At 44.5% G+C, this 18,585-nt stretch overlaps 1 protein-coding gene across 2 annotated transcripts in view; it reads left to right on the forward strand.

Annotated features, from left to right (window-relative positions):
- Positions 1 to 18,585, forward strand: part of CYTH3 (cytohesin 3) — a 74,232-nt gene that overhangs the window by 17,227 nt on the left and 38,420 nt on the right. The window contains exon 1 of one of the 2 annotated variants that reach the window (XM_040455850.1): positions 13,206 to 13,246. The exons of the other annotated variant lie outside the window; for it this stretch is intronic. Within the exon in view, the coding sequence (XP_040311784.1) occupies positions 13,228 to 13,246 (19 nt within the window). The 5' untranslated portion in view covers positions 13,206 to 13,227. Of the gene's footprint in view, positions 1 to 13,205; positions 13,247 to 18,585 lie in introns of those variants that run through there. 2 annotated transcript variants of the gene reach the window in all.

Consider the following 18,585-nt stretch of genomic DNA (forward strand, 5'->3'; position numbering starts at 1 on the left):
GGTTGTAGCTGCTTTTTCTTTTGCTGCTTCTGGAGGGGCATGTATTTTTGCTTTTTGTGCAATAGAAAAATTCTTTTTTTTTGTTTAATTTTCTTTATTTATTTTTGAGACAGAGACAGAGCATGAGCAGGGAAGGGGCAGAGAGAGAGGGAGACACAGAATCGGAAGCAGGCTCCAGGCTCTGAGACATCAGCACAGAGCCCGATACGGGGCTTGAACTCACAGACTGTGAGATCATGACCTGAGCCGAAGTCAGACGCTCAACAGACTGAGCCACCCAGGCGCCCCTAGAAAAATTCTTGAAAAAATAAACAGAGTAGAGTTGTGAATCAGTGAGAAACGTGTGTGGAAACTGAAAAGACTATATTTGCATCAAAACTCGCAGGTTTTGATGATGTGACTGCTGTGATCACACACATTAGCTGCTGTTGCAGTTTTGGAGAATAACTTGTGTCTAAGTGTCTATAGCTAACCTCCATACCAGCGAGGAAGTGGAATATCCTTACTTTGGCTTACTTCCAATAGTGAAGGAGAAAATGACTTGCCTATCAGTAAAGGCTGCCAGCAGGTGTTTAGTTTGTGTTAAATTTATTATTTACTGATTCATTGACTGCTAAGAGCAAGCCAGCCAGACTGTTCTGTGGAACTACTTTTTCAACTTTTATTTATTTTTTGGGGGACAGAGAGAGACAGAGCATGAATGGGGGAGGGGCAGAGAGAGAGGGAGACACAGAATCGGAAACAGGCTCCAGGCTCTGAGCCATCAGCCCAGAGCCTGACGCGGGGCTCGAACCCACGGACCGCGAGATCATGACCTGGCTGAAGTCGGACGCTTAACCGACTGCGCCACCCAGGCGCCCCTGTGGAACTACTTTTTAAAATGTTCTTTTGTCATATCTGTTGTGTTGTCAAATAAAAACCGTTACTGGAGGGGCGCCTGGGTGGCTCAGTCAGTTACGCGTCTGACTCTTGGTTTCTGCTCAGGTCGTGATCTCACGGTTCTTGAATTCGAGCCCTACATCGGGCTCTGTGCCCGATGGTTAAAAAAATTAACCATTACTGGACATGTGGAACCTTTCTTTTTTTTTTTTTTTTTAATTTTTTTTTAACGTCTATTTATTTTTGAGACAGAGAGAGACAGAGCATGAATGGGGGAGGGTCAGAGAGAGGGAGACACAGAATCTGAAACAGGCTCCAGGCTCTGAGCGGTCAGCACAGAGCCCGACACGGGGCTCGAACTCCCGGACCGCGAGATCGTGACCTGAGCTGAAGTCAGACGCTTAACCGACTGAGCCACCCAGGCGGCCCTGGAACCTTTCTTTATCATGGTGAAATATATCTGATGAACTGGTTGAGGTTAAGAGTCAGCAGCACGTCATAGAACTACTTGCCTGGGCTGCTGCTCGTCGACAGGCTGAAATGAAATGGTCAGTGAATCCTCTGGGTCAGTGGATGCCATCATGACGGGTGTAGCTGAAGAAAGCAGGGCTCTTGCCGTGTGCAGCACGGAGACCGTGGTTGGGCGCTCTCGCCCTTGTTCCATCTGACGTTCCGTTTTTAGGATGAGGAAGTCCTGATACTCAGTGTAGATGGACCTTGATATTTCTGTCTTCGAAAGTCTGGCTGGTGTTTCATTAGCACCCTGACCGATCCCATCAGAGGCTCTGATGAGCCCCCTGGCAGAAAGGACCACGTTCTCTGTTCTTGAGCCAGCGGCTCTTCTCCCTCCCCTTGTCGCTTTTCTCTGGATGGCTCACAGGGCCTGTGTGACTGGAGACAGAGTGTGCCAGTTCTTTCTGGTCATCAAGGTGGAGAGGACACCTAGTATTTTTCCTTAGGTGGTATAAATGCTGTTGAAAAACTTTAAATTTGAATTACAGATGCACTGAAGTTTGCAAAGATCGTACAGAAAGGTCTCACTTGCTCTCACCCACTTCTTTTCGTTGGTTATGTCTCACGTAACTGTAATCTGGTATCGAAATCAGGACATTGACATTGGGGCAATGTGGGTGTATAGTTGTGTATCAGCTTGTCACTCCTGTAGATTCACATGATCAGTACTGCGATCAAGATACAAAACTCCTCTGTCACCACAAAGATCTCCATCTGTCTCCTGGTACCCCATTTGCGGTCACACTTGCTGTCCCTGCTCCCAAACCATCCTTAAGGCGGGGCAATGACTAATCTGTGTCCCATCTCCATAATTTTGTCATTTCAAGAGTCTTACGTAAGTGGAGTCATACAGTTCCCCGCCCCCACCCCTTCACCTCAATAGAATGCCCTTGAGACCCATCAAGTCGTTGCATGTATCAGTAGTTCATTCATTTTTATTGCAAAGTAATATTTCAAGGTCTGGATGTGCGACAGTTGATTCACTTACCTGTCTGATGCTTGGGTTGTTTCTGGTTTGGGGATGGAAGTAAAACTGTTGCGAACATTTGCATATAGGTTTTTGCATGGACATAATTTTTAAACTTCTCTGGGATAAATGTCCAGGAGTGATATTCCTGGGTCCTTTAGTAAGTGTATGTGTAGTTTTGTAAGAAACCACCAAACTGTCTCCCGCAGAGCTTTACCATTTTACATCGCGTTTAACAATGTTTGAGAGATCCAGGTTCCCCTCAGATTCTCTGTTGCTTTTTTTTTTTTTTTTTAATGTTTGTTTATTTAAGAGGGGCAGGGATCCGAAGCAGTCTCCATGCTCACATCATGAGAGCCCGATGTGGGAGCCTGAACTCAAGAACCGCAAGATCATGACCTGAGCCGAAACCAAGAGCCGGATGCTTAACTGAGCCACCCATCCGCCCCTGTGTTGCTCTTTTTTATGTTGGCTGTGGTCTTCACCTGCATTTTCGAATGACTCGTGCTGCAGAACGCCTTGTCCTGTACTCATTTGCCATCTGTAGACCCTCTTCGATGAGCTGTTTCTTCATAGGTGCTGTCTGTTTTCTAATTGGCTTGTTTGCTCTTTACCGTTGAATTTTCAGAGTCCTTAATACATTCTAGATGGGAGCCCTTTATCAGATGTGTGGCTTATAAATATTTCTCCCAGTTGGTAGCCTGCTTTGTCATTCTCTTAGCAGGGTCTTCTGCAGAGCAAAGGTTTTGTAGTTTCAGTGAGGTTTTTTAGTTTCATTCTTCTACGGTTAATGCTTCTGGTGTCATGTTTAAGAACTCTTTACTAAGATCTAGCTCCTCAAAGGTTTTCTCTTACTTTGTCTTTGAAAAGTTGTATAGTTTTACATTTGACATTTAAATCTATGATCCATTTTGAGTTAATTTATTTTTGTTTATTTTGAGAGAGAGAGAGAGAATGAATGAATGAATGAATGAATGAGATCAGGAGAAGGGGGAGAGAAAATCCCAGGCAGGCTCTGCTCTGTGAGTGTGGAGCCTGACTCGGGGCTTGATCCCGTGAACCTGTGAGATCATGACCTGAGCTGAAATCAAGAGTCAGACAGTTAACTGGTTGAGCCACCCAGGTGCCCCTAAGTTAATTTAAAAAAAAAAATTTTTTTTTAATTGTTTCTTCCTTTTATGAGAGAGAGAGAGAGAGGGAGGAAGTGAAGGAGGCAGAGAGAGCATGAGCAGGGGAGGGGCAGAGAGAGAGAAGAAGACACAGAATCTGAAACAGGCTCCAGGCTCTGAACTGTCAGTATAGACCCTGACGTGAGGCTCAAACCCATGAACCATGAGATCATGACCTGAGCCGAAGTCAGATGCTTGACAGACCGATGCACCCAGGTGCCCCTAAGTTAATTTTTATATAAAGCGTGAAGGTTAGGTCAAAGCTCATTATTTTGCCCATGAATATCCATATGTAGTTATTTGAGCCTCATTTGTTGCAAAGCCTGTCATCCTCTGGAGAACTGCTCTTGTACCTTTGTCAAAAAGGAGAGGGCTGTGTGAGAGGCTCTTTGGAGGTCTGAGTGTTTGTCCCATTTAGTCTTTTCCAAAATTGTTCTTAGCTATTCTGATTTGACTTGTCATATAAGTTGTAGAATAGCCTTCACTATATACATATATATATATATATATATATATATAATCTTAATATACTATATATATATATAAGCTCAATAAAAAAATCTTGCTAGGATTGTGATAGGAATTACACTAAACATATGTGTCAATTGGGGAGAAATTGACATCTTTACTGTGGTGAATCTTCCATTACCTGAACACAGTATGTCTCTCCATTTACTTAGATTTTTAATTTCATTCATCAGTGTTTTGTGGCTTTCAGCATACGAGTCCTGTACATGTTTTATTAGATTTACACGCAACTTTGGTTTTTGAGCGATGGGGTAACGTTAAAATTTTGTCTATCACATGTTCATTGTTAGTACAGAGAAGCACAGTGTTGATCTTATATCTTGCATTTCTGTTGAACTTTCAAGTTTTAGAAGATTTTTAAAAATTTATTTAGAGAGAGAGAGAGAGAGAGAGAGCAAAAGCACAAGTTGAGGAGGAGTAGAGAGAGAGCGGGGGAGAGAGAGAATCCCAAGCAGCCTCAGCACTGTCAGGGCAGAGCCGGATGTAGGACTCGAACCCAACGAATCCGTGAGATCATGATCTGAGCTTAAGTCCGATATGTAATGACTTAGCTGCCCAGGTGCCCTAAGTTTTGGAAGATTTTTTGTTAGGTTCCTTGGACTATTATATAACCTGCAAATAGGGATACTTTGATTTCTTCCTTGAGATTTCTGTATAGTGATTTTTACAACCGTATTCATGAGAAACAGTTTGCTGATAATTTACTTTTTTGTATTATCTTAGTTTCGTTTTGGTGTTAGGGTTAATACTAGCTTCATAAAATGAACTGGGAAGTAAGTGTTCCTTCCTGTTCGCTTTTTTTGAAGAGATTATATAGAATTGGTGTTAATTCTTTAAACCTTTGGAAGAACTCTCCAGTGAAACCACATGAACTTAGAGATCTGGTTTTTTTTTGTTTTGTTTTAAATTACAGATTGAATTTCCTTGATTGTTATTGGCGCTTCAAATTATCTACTTAATTTGCGATGAGTGGTAATAGTTTCTGGTCTTTGAGAAATTGATGCATTTCATCTTAGTGTAGTTTATAGCGTTTCTTTATCCTGTTGATGTCTGGAGGCACAGTCGTGATGGCCCTGTCTCACTCCTCACGGTGTTAGTTTATATCTTTTCTTTAGGGTTGTCAGCTTTATGTATTTACTCATGGAACCAATTTTGTGTTTCCTTGATATTTCTCCATTGTTTTCTCATTTCTATTTCATTGACTCCTGTTCCTTATTACCTCCTTCCTTCTGCTTGCCTTCAGTTTATTTTGTTCTCTTTTAGTTTTTGAGATGGGAACTTAGATTATTCATTTGGTACTTTTCCTCTTTCCTAATGTCAGTATTTTAGTGCTATACATTTTCCTCTCAGCACTCATTGATGTGAGTGCTTCATTGATGCCCCACAAATGTTCACGTGTTGTATTTTCATTTTCACTCAGTTCAGTGTATTTTTTTTAAATACTATTTTGGGGGGGAGCGCAAGCAGGGAAGGGGCAGAAAGATGGGGACAGAGGATCCGAAGCGGGCTCTGCATTGATAGGCTGACAGCAGTGAGCCCGACGTGGGGCTCGAACTCACAGACCTGAGCCGAAGTTAGACACTGAACCAACTGAGCCACCCAGGTGCCGCATTCAGTGTATTTATTTTTTAATTTCCCCTGGGATTTCCCATTTATTCCATGGATTAACTAAGAGTGTGTTTAGCTTCCTGGGATTGGGAGACTTTCCCGTTATCTGTTACTGATTTCCAATTTGATTCCATTGTCATTAGAGAACCCGCTCTGATTTCCATTCTTTTAAATTTATTGAGGTTTGTTTTGTGCACCAGCATATGATCTGTCTTAGCCCTTGTGTTTAATTTATATTGGATTAGGTCCTGGATATGGAGGAGGGGACGGTATACATCCTACCAAAGATTCACATCTATCCCACATGCAAAATACATTTGTCCTATGCTGACATGCCCTGAAGTCTCCACCCATCACAGCATCAAGTCAGAGTCGAAAATCTCACCTAAATGTCATCAGCTCAACCAGACATGGGTAAGAGTCTAGGTGTGATCCATTTGAGGCAAAATTCCTCTCCATCTGTGGATCTGTAAAGTTAAAACCAGATTGTCTGTTCCCCAAATACAATGGCGGGCAGGCACAGGATCGCAGGTATAGATATTCCCATTCCAAAAAGGAGAAAGATGAGAGAAAGAGGGAGCAAAGAACAGAAGGAGAGGAGAAAGAGATAAGAGAGAGAAGATTGAAGAAGGAAAGTTACTGGTTCCAAGCGATTTCAAGATTCACCTCGGCAAACTCACTAGATCTCAAGGCCCAGAAGTAACCTGTGGGCCTGCGGCTTCCCTCCGTGTCGTGTTGTTTCTCTCGAGGGTAGCGCACGTGAGCACCGAGTAGTTGAATCAGCCTGTTTTCCGTCTGTAGAACTGGGCAAATCTGACCGCTTTCTCTCATTCTCGTTCCAAGCTGGCAGTTTTTCTGGGGGTGTTAACTTTCTCGAAGACCTGTGGGTCTCCTGGGTATTTCACGCGGCTTTACTCCAGCAGACGCAAGGGTCCTCGGTGGGTCTTTCCTGTGTCATCTCGTCTGTGTTCCCGGCTTCTGCCAAGGTAGTTGAAAGGATCTACAAGGGACAGGCTCACTCTCGCCACAGAGCCTTCTGTGTGAACGAGTAGAGTATTCCGTCCTTTGAGAGCCCCTGAGATATGTTAGCTGGCCACACCCTTGGCTTTGTCTTCAGAGCGCGTTCCCCACATCACCAGGCCCTGGTTCCTTTTTGCCTCACAGTGTTGTCCTCAACGTGTCTCTTCCCCCTTGCGTTTCTCCACAAGCAGCAGGAAGAACCAAGGCTGCACCTTCAGCCATTTGCTGGGAAATCACCTCAGTTAAATATCCCAGTTCATTGTGACGAGTTCTGCTTTCCACCGACTCACAGGGTGTCGTTCAGCTTGGTGCCTCCTTTGTCCCTGAGCCCTCGCTGCCGGTGCGGTCACGCCCTCTCTCTACCAGTGGCCTTTGATGGTTGAGGTGCTCCCTGACCACACAGCCCGTGTCTGCTGTGCTCCTCGCTTCCTGAGTCCTCAGTGGCGAGGTCTGCAGCACCCACATTTCTACTCGCCCTTGTTTAAGGCAGTCCAGGCCTTTGCTGTCCTTCAGCTCGAGAGTCCCTTCCACATTTTGGGGTATTTGTCACAGCACTGCCCAACTTCCAGGTACTGGAATCTGCACTTGTAACGGCCTTGCTGGCTGAACACAACAAATCTTTGCCGTGGTGCACTCCTGGAGGTCAGAAGTCTACAGTCAGGGGCGCCTGGGTGGCTCAGTCGGTTGAGCGTCCGACTGCGGCTCAGGTCATGATCTTGCGGTTCATGGGTTCGAGCCCCGCAACGGGCTCTGTGCTGGCAGCTCGGAGCCTGGAGCCTGCTTCGGATTCTGTGTCTCCCTCTCACTCTGCCCCTCCCCTGCTCATGCTCTGTCTCTGTTTCTCTCTCTCAAAAATGAATGAACGTTTAAAAAAAAAAAAAAAAAAAAAAAGTCTGCAGTCACTTTACCGGGCCAGATATAGGTGGCAGCTGGGCTGGGCCCCCTTCGGAAGCTCTAAGGGAGAACCAGTTTTCTTTTCTTTCTTTTTCCCAACGCGGCTCATGCCCTTTTCCTATCTTCCAAGTCAACGTCCTTGAATCTTGCTTCCATGATCCCAGTGCCTTCCCTGCGTCAAATGTCCCCTGCCTGCCTTAAGGAAGGGCACTTGTGATGGCAGTTGAGTGCCCCTTTTGCACCGATCCAAGCCAGCCTTCTACCTCAGGATCCTAAATCGTATATACAAAGTCCCTTGTGTCATATGAGGTAATATTCACAAGGTTTAGGGATTAGGACCTGGATTTGGGGAGTGGAGGGCATTATTCAGCCCACTAGAATGTTCTGTGGGTTCTTGAAAGAATGAGTTTTGTACTGTCGCCCGGTAGAGCGTTGTGCAGAGTCAGTTAGGCCTTGTTGGTTGATGATGTTGAATGTTTCTGTATCCTTGCCCATTTTCTGTCTGGTTGTTGAGGGAAGGGGATTGACATCTGCCACTAAAATTGTTGATTGGTCTATGTCTCCTGTTTAGTTTTGAGAGAGAGGGAGTGGGACACGGGTAGAGGGAGAGAGAGAATCCCAAGCAGGCTCCGCACTGCCAGCGCAGAGCCTGATGCAGGGCTTGAACTCAAGAACTCTGAGATGATGATCTGAGCCGAAATCAAGTGTCAGTCGCTTAACTGACTGAGCCACCCAGGTGCCCCCTCTAGTTCTGATGTTGTTGGAGCCATACATTGTGCAACTGTGCTGTTTGTTGCCTACGCATTTAGGATGGCTTTGTCCTGATGGATTGACCCTTCCATCATGATAGAATGTCCCTGTCTCTGGTGATTTTCTTTGTTGTGAAGTCTCCGATGTCTGAGAGCGATACAGACAATCCCTAACTTTCTACAGTTGGACGTGCTTGTTTGTTACCTTGCCATGGCGTGAAAGTGGTATGCATTCAGGAGAAAGCATACTTCAGAATTTTGGATTTTGATCTTTCCCAGGCTAGTGCTTTATAGCATGACGTTCTTTCGTGGTGCTGGACAGTGGCAGCCATGCGATACCGTAGGTAGAGGACCGAAACACTGACAGCCATTCTGTAGCCATATGACCATCCTGTTTTCCTCTCTCGGTACAGTGTTCAATTATGTTAACGTGAGATATTCAGCACTTTGTTAGAAAACAGGCTTGGTGTTAGATGACTTGACCCATCTGCAGGCCGATGTAAGTGTTCTGAGCACATTTAAGGTGGGCTGGGCTCAGTGATGATCAGAAGGCGTGGTAGGTTGGGTGTATTAAATGTATTTTCGACATACGATTTTTTTCAACTTACCATGGGTTTATTGGGACCAAAAATCATCCCAAGTCAAGGGAGATCTGTATAGCCACTCCTGTTTTCTTTTGTTTAATAAGCATGATTTGTCTTTTCCATTCTTTTTTTTATTTTGTTTTTTATGTTTTACTTTATATTTGAGAGAGAGAGCACGCATGAACATGAGCAGGGGAAGGGCAGAGAGACGGAGACAAAATTTGAAGCAGGCTCCAGCCTCTGAGGTGTCAGTACAGAGCTCAACCTGGGACTTGCACTCCCAGTGAGATCATGACCTGAGCCGAATTCAGACGTTAAACCGACTGAGCCACCCAGGCGCTCCCCCCCCCACCCCCGCCCCGCCTCCAATTCTTTGACTTTTAACCTACATTTATCATCGTGTTTGAAATGTCTTGTAGCCCCCATGTAGTTTGGTCATTAAAAAAAAAAAAAAGCTGCCAATCTGTGTCTTTTAATTGGTCTTTTATGTTGAAGGTGATTATTAATGTATCAGGACATAAGTTGTCATTTCACTTTTTTTTTTCCTGGTCCTCTCTTTCTTGTTTCTCTGAATTTCTTCCTGTTAGTTACTTGAACATTTTTTTAAGAATTCCAGTTTGACATAGGCATATTGTCTTTGAGGGTATCTGTTTGTGTAGTCGTTGTGTGTGTGGTTGCTCAAGGGTGTTTGCATGTATTTATGTTACGTATATAAAATACGTAAATATTTAAGTCTCTTTATACAATTAGAGTTTGCTGGGGTCATCATTTCATCAGTTCAAATGAAACGGAAACTTTTTTTTTTAAGTTTATTTTCGAGAGAGAGTGGGCACACAAGCAAGGGAGGAACAGAGAGAAGGAGAGGTGGAATCCCAAGCAGGCTCTGCACCATCAGCCCAGAGCCCGATGTGGGGCTTGAACTTACAAACCGACATGAAACCAAAAGTGGGAAGCTCAACGGACTGTGCCCCCCGGCTCCCTGAAATAGGGAAACTGGACCTCTCTTTATATCTCTTACCTGTTTCTTGTACATACTCCATCCGACAGTGTTGTAAGTTTTGTCCCAACCATACTCTAGAGAATTTGAGAAGGAAAGTTTATTGTACTTACCCACGTTTTTACTCTTTCTGTAGCTGTGCCTTCTTTTGCCGTCTCCTTTCTGTCTAGGGCCCGGGAGCCATTCTTTGAGGGCAGGACTGCTGGTGACAGATTCTCTCAGCGTTCGTTCACCTTCGATCGTTTTAAGTTCTTCATTCCTGAAGGAGGCCTTCAGCATGTATGGAATCAAGAGCTGATGGTTCCTTTCTTTCTTTATTTGAAAACCCGTTGCGGGACTTCCACCAGCCGTGTGGGCTTTTGATGAGCAATCCGGCCCTTCATCTGCTCCTGTGGGGAGGTGTCCTTGTCTCCGGCCGATTTCAGACTTCTTTCCTCTTTCAGAAGCATTTGTGTAATGTGACTTGGCGTAGATCTCTGGGCCATGCTATTTGGAGTTTGCTCACCTTCTTGAATTTGTAGGTTTGGGGCTTTTTTGTTTTTGGTGTGTTTCTTGGGGGGCAAATTTGGGAAGTTTTCAGTCATTTTGAGAAAGACTTTTTCAGCCTCTTTGTCCTCCTTTGTTTCGGGGAAATACTTTGTTCTCTTCTCGACTGTCGGAAGCCCCTTTCAAGTGTGAAGCATCTGGCCTTGGCTTGTAAGAGTTCGCCAAGAACTTTCTGGTCATGCACACCTCTCTGGGATTTTCTTTGTTGACTCAGGTGCCCCATATTGGACGTGGGGTTCTGAAATCCTGTCATGACTCTTTCAAATCTCGAGAAGTAACAGATGTAATTCTCCTCGGAGGAAGAGAGGGTGTCCTATCCCACTTTATTCACATGCAGAATGACTCTAGTTCTGTGTGGGGTGGGTTTTTGTTACAAAATTTTTGTCTGTTTTCTATTTAACTAAAAGAAATTCACTGTTTTGTCCAAAGCTGATAAAAATCGAGATGGGGTGTCCGGGTGGCTCAGTCGGTTAAGCGTCCAAGTTCGGCTCAGGTCTCAGGTCATGATCTCACGGTTTGTGAGTTTTGAGTCCTGCGTTGGGCTCTGTGCTGACAGCTCGGAGCCTGGACCCTGCTTCGAATTCTGTGTCTCCCTCTCTCTCTGCCCCTCCCCTTTCTCTCTCTCAAAAATAAATGAATAAACAGGTAAAAAAATTTTTTTAATCAAAATAAAGGGGCACCTGGCTGGCTCACTCGGAAGAGCATGCAACTCTTGATCTCAGGGTTGTGAGTTCGAGCCCCAGGTTGACAGTAGAGATTACTAAAAAAAAAAAAAAAAATTAAGATAAAATACGGTTTTCTCTATAGTAATTGTATGAGTGGGCAGCTCTTGCCTGTAAGGGTGAGGAAGCACAGAGCTTCACAGAGCAAAGGTTAGCAGCAGCCTACAGTTTTTATTGTAAGTGGTAATCTGATAGGACTGTGGGAAATCTTGTCAACCTTATGCACACTTGGGGTTACATAATAAGGAAACAATACATCAGGTGTTGCCAGTTCCCATAAGCTCCCCTCCATATAAGGTTTCCCTATCTTCAACATCTTACCTCAGTGTGATACATTTGTTACAATTGATGGACTAATATTGATACATTGTTATCACCTAAAGGCCATGGTTTACAGTAGGGCTCTTTGTGCTGTATGGTTCTATGGGTTTTGCCAAATGCATAATGTGGCCTGTATCCACCAGTACATTATCGTACACAATAGATTCACTGCTCTGAAAATCCCCTGTGCTCACCTATTCATCCCTCCCCTTGTCTCCCTGGACCCCTAGCAACCACTCACCAATCTTTTTACTGCCTCCATAGTTTTGCCTTTTCCAGAACCTCGTATGGTTGGAATCATACAGCCTGTAGCCATTTCAGACTGGCTTCTTTCACTCAGTAATACGCATCCAGTTTCCTGTATGTCTTTTCATGGCTTGATGGTTCCTGTTAGTGCTGAATAATATTCTGTTGTCTGTTTTATTTACCACAATTGATCTCTTCACCTGCTGAAGGACATCTTGTTTGCTTCCGGGTTTTGGCAATTATGAATAAAGCTGCTGCAAGCATTCATGTGCAGGTTTTCATGTGGGTGTAGGTTTTCAACCCATTTGGGTCAATACCTGAGAGTATGATTGTTGGATTGTATTATAAGCATATGATTAGCTCTGTGCGGAACTGCCAAATGTCTTTGCACGATTTTTATTTATGTATATTTGGGAAGCTCTTCCCCCTTCACTGAAACTTTTGGCTGTTAAAAAACATTGATTATACAGGGGTGTGATGCCAGAGTGTTTATTTTGCTCTATCATTTAATTATCCAGGATAGAAAGTCTCATTGGTCATTATTTTTTCATGATTGAGGTAAAAAAAAAAAAAGTGTGTTTCTTTTTTTTTTTAAAGTTTTTTTTTTTTTCCAACGTTTATTTATTTTTGGGACAGAGAGAGACAGAGCATGAATGGGAGAGGGTCAGAGAGAGAGGGAGACTCAGAATCGGAAACAGGCTCCAGGCTCTGAGCCATCAGCCCAGAGCCTGACGCGGGGCTCGAACTCACGGACCGTGAGATCGTGACCTGGCTGAAGTCGGACGCTTAACCGACTGCGCCACCCAGGCGCCCCAAAGTGTGTTTCTTTAAATTTTTTATTTTATTTTTTTAATTTCCATCCAAGTTAGTTAGCATATAGTGCAACAATGATTTCAGGAGTAGATTCCTTAGTGACCCTTCCCCATTTAGCCCATCCCTCCTCCCACAACCCCTCCAGTAACCCTCAGTTTGTCCTCCATATTTATGAGTCTCTTCTGTTTTGTCCCCCTCCCTGTTTTTATATTATTTTTGTTTCCCTTCCCTTATGTTCTTCTGTTTTGTCTCTTAAAGTCCTCATATGAGTGAAGTCATTTGGTATTTGTCTTTCTCTGACTAATTTCATGTAGCATAATACCCTCTGGTTCCATCCACGTAGTTGCAGATGGCAAGATTTCATTCTTTTTGATTGCCCAGTAATACTCCATTGGGGACATTTGGGCTCTTTGCAGACTTTGGCTATTGTCGATAGTGCTGCTATAACCATTGGGGTGTATGTGCCCTTTTGAAGCAGCATACCTGTGTCCCTTGGATACATATCTAGTAGTGCAGTTGCTGCATAGTAAGGTAGTTCTATTTTTAATTTTTTGAGGAACCTCCATACTGTTCTCCAGAGTGGCTGCACCAGCTTGCATTCCTACCAACAGTGCAAAAGAGATCCCCTTTCCCCGCATCCTCGTCAACATCTGTTGCCGCCTGAGTTGTTAATGTTAGCCATTCTGACACGTGTGAGGTGGTATCTCATTGTGGTTTTGATTTGTATTTCCCTAATGAGTGATGTTGAGCATTTTTTCACGTGTCAATTGGCCATCTGGATGTCTTCTTTGGAGAAGTGTCTATTCATGTCTTTTTCCCATTTCTTCATTGGATTCTTTGTTTTTTGGGTGTTGAGTTTGAGAAGTTCTTTATAGATTTTGGATACTAACCCTTTATCTGCTATGTCATTTGCAAATATCTTCTCCCATTCTGTCGGTTGCCTTTTAGTTTTGCTGATTGTTTCCTTCACTGTGCAGAAGCTTTTTATTTTGATGAGGTCCCAATAGTTCATTTTTGCTTTTGTTTCTCTTGCCTCTGGAGACGTGTTGAGTAAGAAGTTGCTGCGGCCAAGATCAAAGAGGTTTTTGCCTGCTTTCTCCTCGAGGATTTTGATGGCTTCCTGTCTTACATTGAGGTCTTTCATCCATTTTGAGTTTATTTTTGTGTGTGGTGTAAGAAAGTGGCCCGGGTTCATTCTTCATGTCACTGTCCAGTTTCCCCAGCACCACTTGCTGAAGAGACTGTCTTTATTCCATTGGATATTCTTTCCTGCTCTGTCAAAGATTAGTTGGCCGTACATTTGTGGGTCCATTTCTGGGTTCTCTATTCTGAGAAATCAATTCCATTGATCTGAGAGTCTGTTCTTGTGCCAGTACCATACTGTCTTGATGATTACAGCTTTTGTAGAATAGCTTGAAGTCTGGGATTGTGATGCCTCCTGCTTTGGTTTTCTTTTTCAAGATTGCTTTGGCTATTCGGGGTCTTTTCTGGTTCCATACAAATTTTAGGATTGTTTGTTCTAGCTCTGTGAAGAATGCTGGTGTTACTTTGATAGGGATTGCATTGAAATGTAGATAGCTTTGGGCAGTATTGACATTTTAACAGTATTTGTTCTTCCTATCCAGGAGCATGGAATATTTCTCCTTTTTTTTTTTTTTTTTGTCTTCAGTTTCTTTCATTAGCTTCCTATAATTTTCAGCATATAGATTTTTTCACCTTTTTGGTTAGATTTATTCCTAGATATTTTACGGCTTTTGGTGCAATTGTAAATGGGATCGATTCCTTGATTTCTCTTTCTGTTGCTTCATTGTTGGTGAACAGGAATACAACTGATTTCTGTGCATTGATTTTATATCCTCCAACTTTGCTGAATTCATGGATCAGTTCTAGCAGTTTTTTGGTGGAATCTTTTGGGTTTTCCATATAGAGTATCATGTCATCTGCAAAGAGTGAAAGTTTGACCTCCTTCTGGCTGATTTGGATGCCTTTTATTTCTTTGTGTTGTCTGATTGCTGAGGCTAAGTACTAATGTTGGATGGCGGTGGTGAGAGTGGACTGCCCTGTCTTGTTCCTGACCTTAGGGTGAAAGCTCTCAGTATTCCCCCATTGAGGATGATATTAGTGTTGGGTCTTTCATATATGGCTTTTATGATCTCAAGGTATGATCTTCTACCCGTAAAAAAGGTGTATCTTTTAAGATCTTTAAATGCTTGGTGGTTTGATTTAAAGTTCAATATTTATTTAGAAATGTCAAGTAATATTCAGGAAGAGAATTCAATTTTGATTAGCTTTTTGACATAGTAATATATATTACCCTATTCATAGGCAAGGAAACTGAGGCACAGAGAGGTTAGGTAAGTTGCCCATGGTGACACAGCTAGTAAGAGGCAGAGACAAGCTTTGAGACACAGGTTGTCTGGCTGCAAAATTCAGGCTCCTAATTACTCAATCATGTTGCCTCTGTACTTAATGTATTGCATTCAGGATCTGAGTTGAGGACTTAACATGTCTATAGCCACCTTTTAGCAGTGGTTCTCAAGTTGCAGTGTTAAACAGAATCATTTGGGATGCTTGTTAAAATTCAAAGCCCTAGGGGTGCCTGGGTGGCTCAGTCGGTTAAGTGTCTGACTTTGGCTCAGGTCATGATTTCGTAGTTCTGGAGTTTTAGCACCTCATCGGACTCTGTGCTGACAGCACAGGGCCTGCTTTAGATCCTTTCCTCCCCTCCACCCTGCCCCTCCCCAACTTGCGTGCACGTGTGTGCACACACACACTCTCAAAAATAAACGTGAAAAAAAATTCAGAGCCCTAGGCTTCATACCCAGAGGTTCCGATTTGATAGGCATGTGATAGGAACCCTGTTTCAGACAAGTACCTCCAAGTGATGTTGATGGAGAGGGTGGCAGACCACGTGTGTAAGACATTGCTCTAGAAAATGAGCTGGAGTCCATTACTCAACCATAACCCCTCAGATAAGAATTCCAGAGAGCTGGCCGAGTGGCTCTTCTGTGTAGTTTTGCTGGATGGAGTCAGGGAATAGTCCTTTACCACTGTCTGTAAGCTGCATGCTGCTGCAGAAGCTCTCCCGTGGTTCCTTGGTGGTCACCAAACAGTGACAATCGTGGGTTGACATGTTGGTCATCCGAGAGGGTTTATATATGAAGGCAGAGGCGGATCTGGGGAGGAGGACAGTACCATGCGAGTGTAAAGACAAAGCAGTTAGCTTAAAAACTTCCCATGATGCTCTAATGCTGACTCTTGCTGATTTTATCTGTTATCTTCGTATTTTGCAAAAATTCTTCCCTTTCTCATCGGGCGAAAGATGTGTGTGCCTAAGGTGGGAGGGGATTTGGGGGCAGAGTAACAGCCACAGCACGTAAGGAAGAAGGGGCAGTGTGTGTACCTCAGGCCAGATTGTCCTCAGGTTGCCCTGGGTGGACCAGCATTGGCTCTGTGAGGGTGTGGCAGGTTCTTAGAAGGCCATTTTAGTGCCTTTTGCAGGACATTCTTCCTCCTCTTTCTTGAGGATGACAGGAGATCACTTATCCGTAAGTAGACTTTCAGGGCAGGTAAATACAGCGCTCACATGTTAGGTGTGCATAGAAGTCAAGCTGTTGCGCGTATCTGCGCGTGCACTCACTCGTGTAACTACCACCCCGATCAAAATCCGCACGAGGCACCCTTCTCCTTCGGCACCCTCCCCTGCTTCCCAGATGAACCGCTCTTCTGATTTCCGTCCCACAGACTCGTGCCCGTTCTTGGCCTGTTCCGGCCGTACCTGGTAAGTGCAGTCCTACCCTCCGCAGCCTTTTGTGCCCGGCGTCTTTCACTCAAGCTTGCGTCGGGCCCTGCATTACTTCCTGTGGCCGAATAACATTCTGTTGTGTGGATGGGCCACACTGTGGTTATCCGTTCATCTCGCGACGGGCACCTGTGTTGTTCCTGGGCTTTGGCCGTTGTGACTGATGCTGCTGTGAGTGTGGGCCTTCCGTCAGCGTGGACCCATGTCCCGGCTCTCTCGGGAAGTCCCTGGGGAGGGACCGTAGGGCTGGGTGCGGACTTCGGACGAGCTGCCGAAGCGGCCTCGTTGCCCTTCTTAAATGACTTTCTTCTCTGCGTTACTTTCCCCTTTGGGTTTAAACTGTTGGTGTTTTCCTAATCTCTGAAGGTGAATGCTTAGCGTATTTTCAACTTAACTTTTTTCTGAAATACGTGTTTTCAGTTACAACTGCTTGTTTACTAGCACGCAGGCATCAGTATTTTCATTATTTTCACCTCAGAATTTTCTCATTTACTTTAAATCTTCTTGGACCAGTGTGTTTGTTTTCTTTTTTTAACATCTGTTTATTTTTGAGAGAGCGTGCGCAAGTGGGGGAGGGACACACACACACACACACACACACACACACACACACAGAATCGGAAGCAGGCTTCAGGCTCCGAGCTGTCAGCACAGAACCGGATGCAGGGCTCAAACCCACAAACTGTGAGATCATGACCTGAGCTGACATCAGACGCTCAACCGACTGAGCCTCCCGGGCGCCCCCCAGTGCGCTCTTTAGAATGGTGCTTCTCAGTTTCCAAACACATGTTTGTTTTGTTTTGTTTCTAACTTAACTATTTTGTGGTCAGAGAATGTGCTCTTCATGGGACCGATTTTCTTTTCGGTAAGAGGTCCGTGCGGGAAGCCCTAAAGCATGCCGAGGATTTGGAGCACGAAGGGGTAGTGTGTAAGCCAGACAACTGGGCACTTGCCATAGCCCTGGGCCCCGGCTACGGCCTGGGGCTCTAGAATGCAGTCACCAAAGGAACGCCTTCCTGGTGAGCCCTGGAACCGCTGGGTCCCTGGTACGTCCCGGGGACTGATTCAGGAGGCCGTTGCTCCCGCAGCATCCCCCGTCCCCAGGAAGCTGGAGCCTGAGCGGGAGCCCAGAACCCTCAGCGGCGAGAAGCCTCCGCGTTCCTGTCCTTGCTGGCCAGCCGGGTGAGGCGGGAGGAGGAGCTCTTGGGAGATCAGTACAGCCTAATTCATCCTTAGCAACCCACGTGTAAGGGTCCGGGAATGGCATTTTGGGCTTGCTCACCTCTGCTTCATAGCGAGGCCCCCGCAGAGGCCGAGCAAGCCAATTTGTTGTGTTTATCGCACCAGTCCTCTGAGATTGATTGACTTTCTTTAAGTGGACCAGTTTGCAGTCACTTTGCGTGAATGTGTATCATACAGCTGTCGAGTGTGGGGATCTGAGTGAATCTCAGTTTCCATCAGTTGTAAGATGTGGCATTATTTTGTGTGCCACTAAAAAGAAAAGAGCTGCTCATTAAACCAGACTTCATGATTTCTTCTCACTTAGAATTTTTCATTTATACCGATTGAGTTTTTAAATTTTGTTTGTTTATTTATTTATTTTGAGAACAAGAGAGTATGAGTGAGCAGGGGAGGGGCAGAGACGGAGGGAGAGAGAAGAAGCCCCAGCAGGCTCCATACTGTTAGCACGGAGCCCGACCTGGGGCTCGATCCCACAAACCTTGAGATCATGACCTGAGCCGAAATCAAGAGTCAGATGCTTAACTGACTGAGCCACCAGATGCCCCTAAACTTACTTAAACATTGATTTTTATAACTTTTTTTCTGTTGTGCATACATGTAAAAAGTAAAATATGAGCAAAATAAGTTGGTCAGGGTATTCCCAAAACTTCTTCACAGGGTCCCACTCTTCAGAATCACTCTAGGGAGAGAGTATTTGTGTTTTTCTACACAGCCTGTCCTCTGTGCCACCAAAGGCATGGGTCACACAGCATTTCTCCAAAGGGTACTGCTTTATCACCTTTGGAACTTTTCAAAAGCTAAGTTTTTATGCTGTGCATTGGTGATTCTACCACAAGGTATCAGTGAAAAGTTTGAAGCAATAACCAAGCAATAACCTGTTATGCCCAGAATTCGTGATCCCCAAAGACCACTAGGGAGCCAAGTCCGATGCAAAAGCAAAAGAGCCTTTATTCGAGCTAGCTCGAGCTCAATCCCCTACCTGCAC

Source organism: Herpailurus yagouaroundi, unplaced genomic scaffold, assembly GCF_014898765.1.
Source record: "Herpailurus yagouaroundi ecotype Mexico unplaced genomic scaffold, PumYag 216, whole genome shotgun sequence".
Lineage (NCBI taxonomy): Eukaryota > Metazoa > Chordata > Mammalia > Carnivora > Felidae > Herpailurus > Herpailurus yagouaroundi.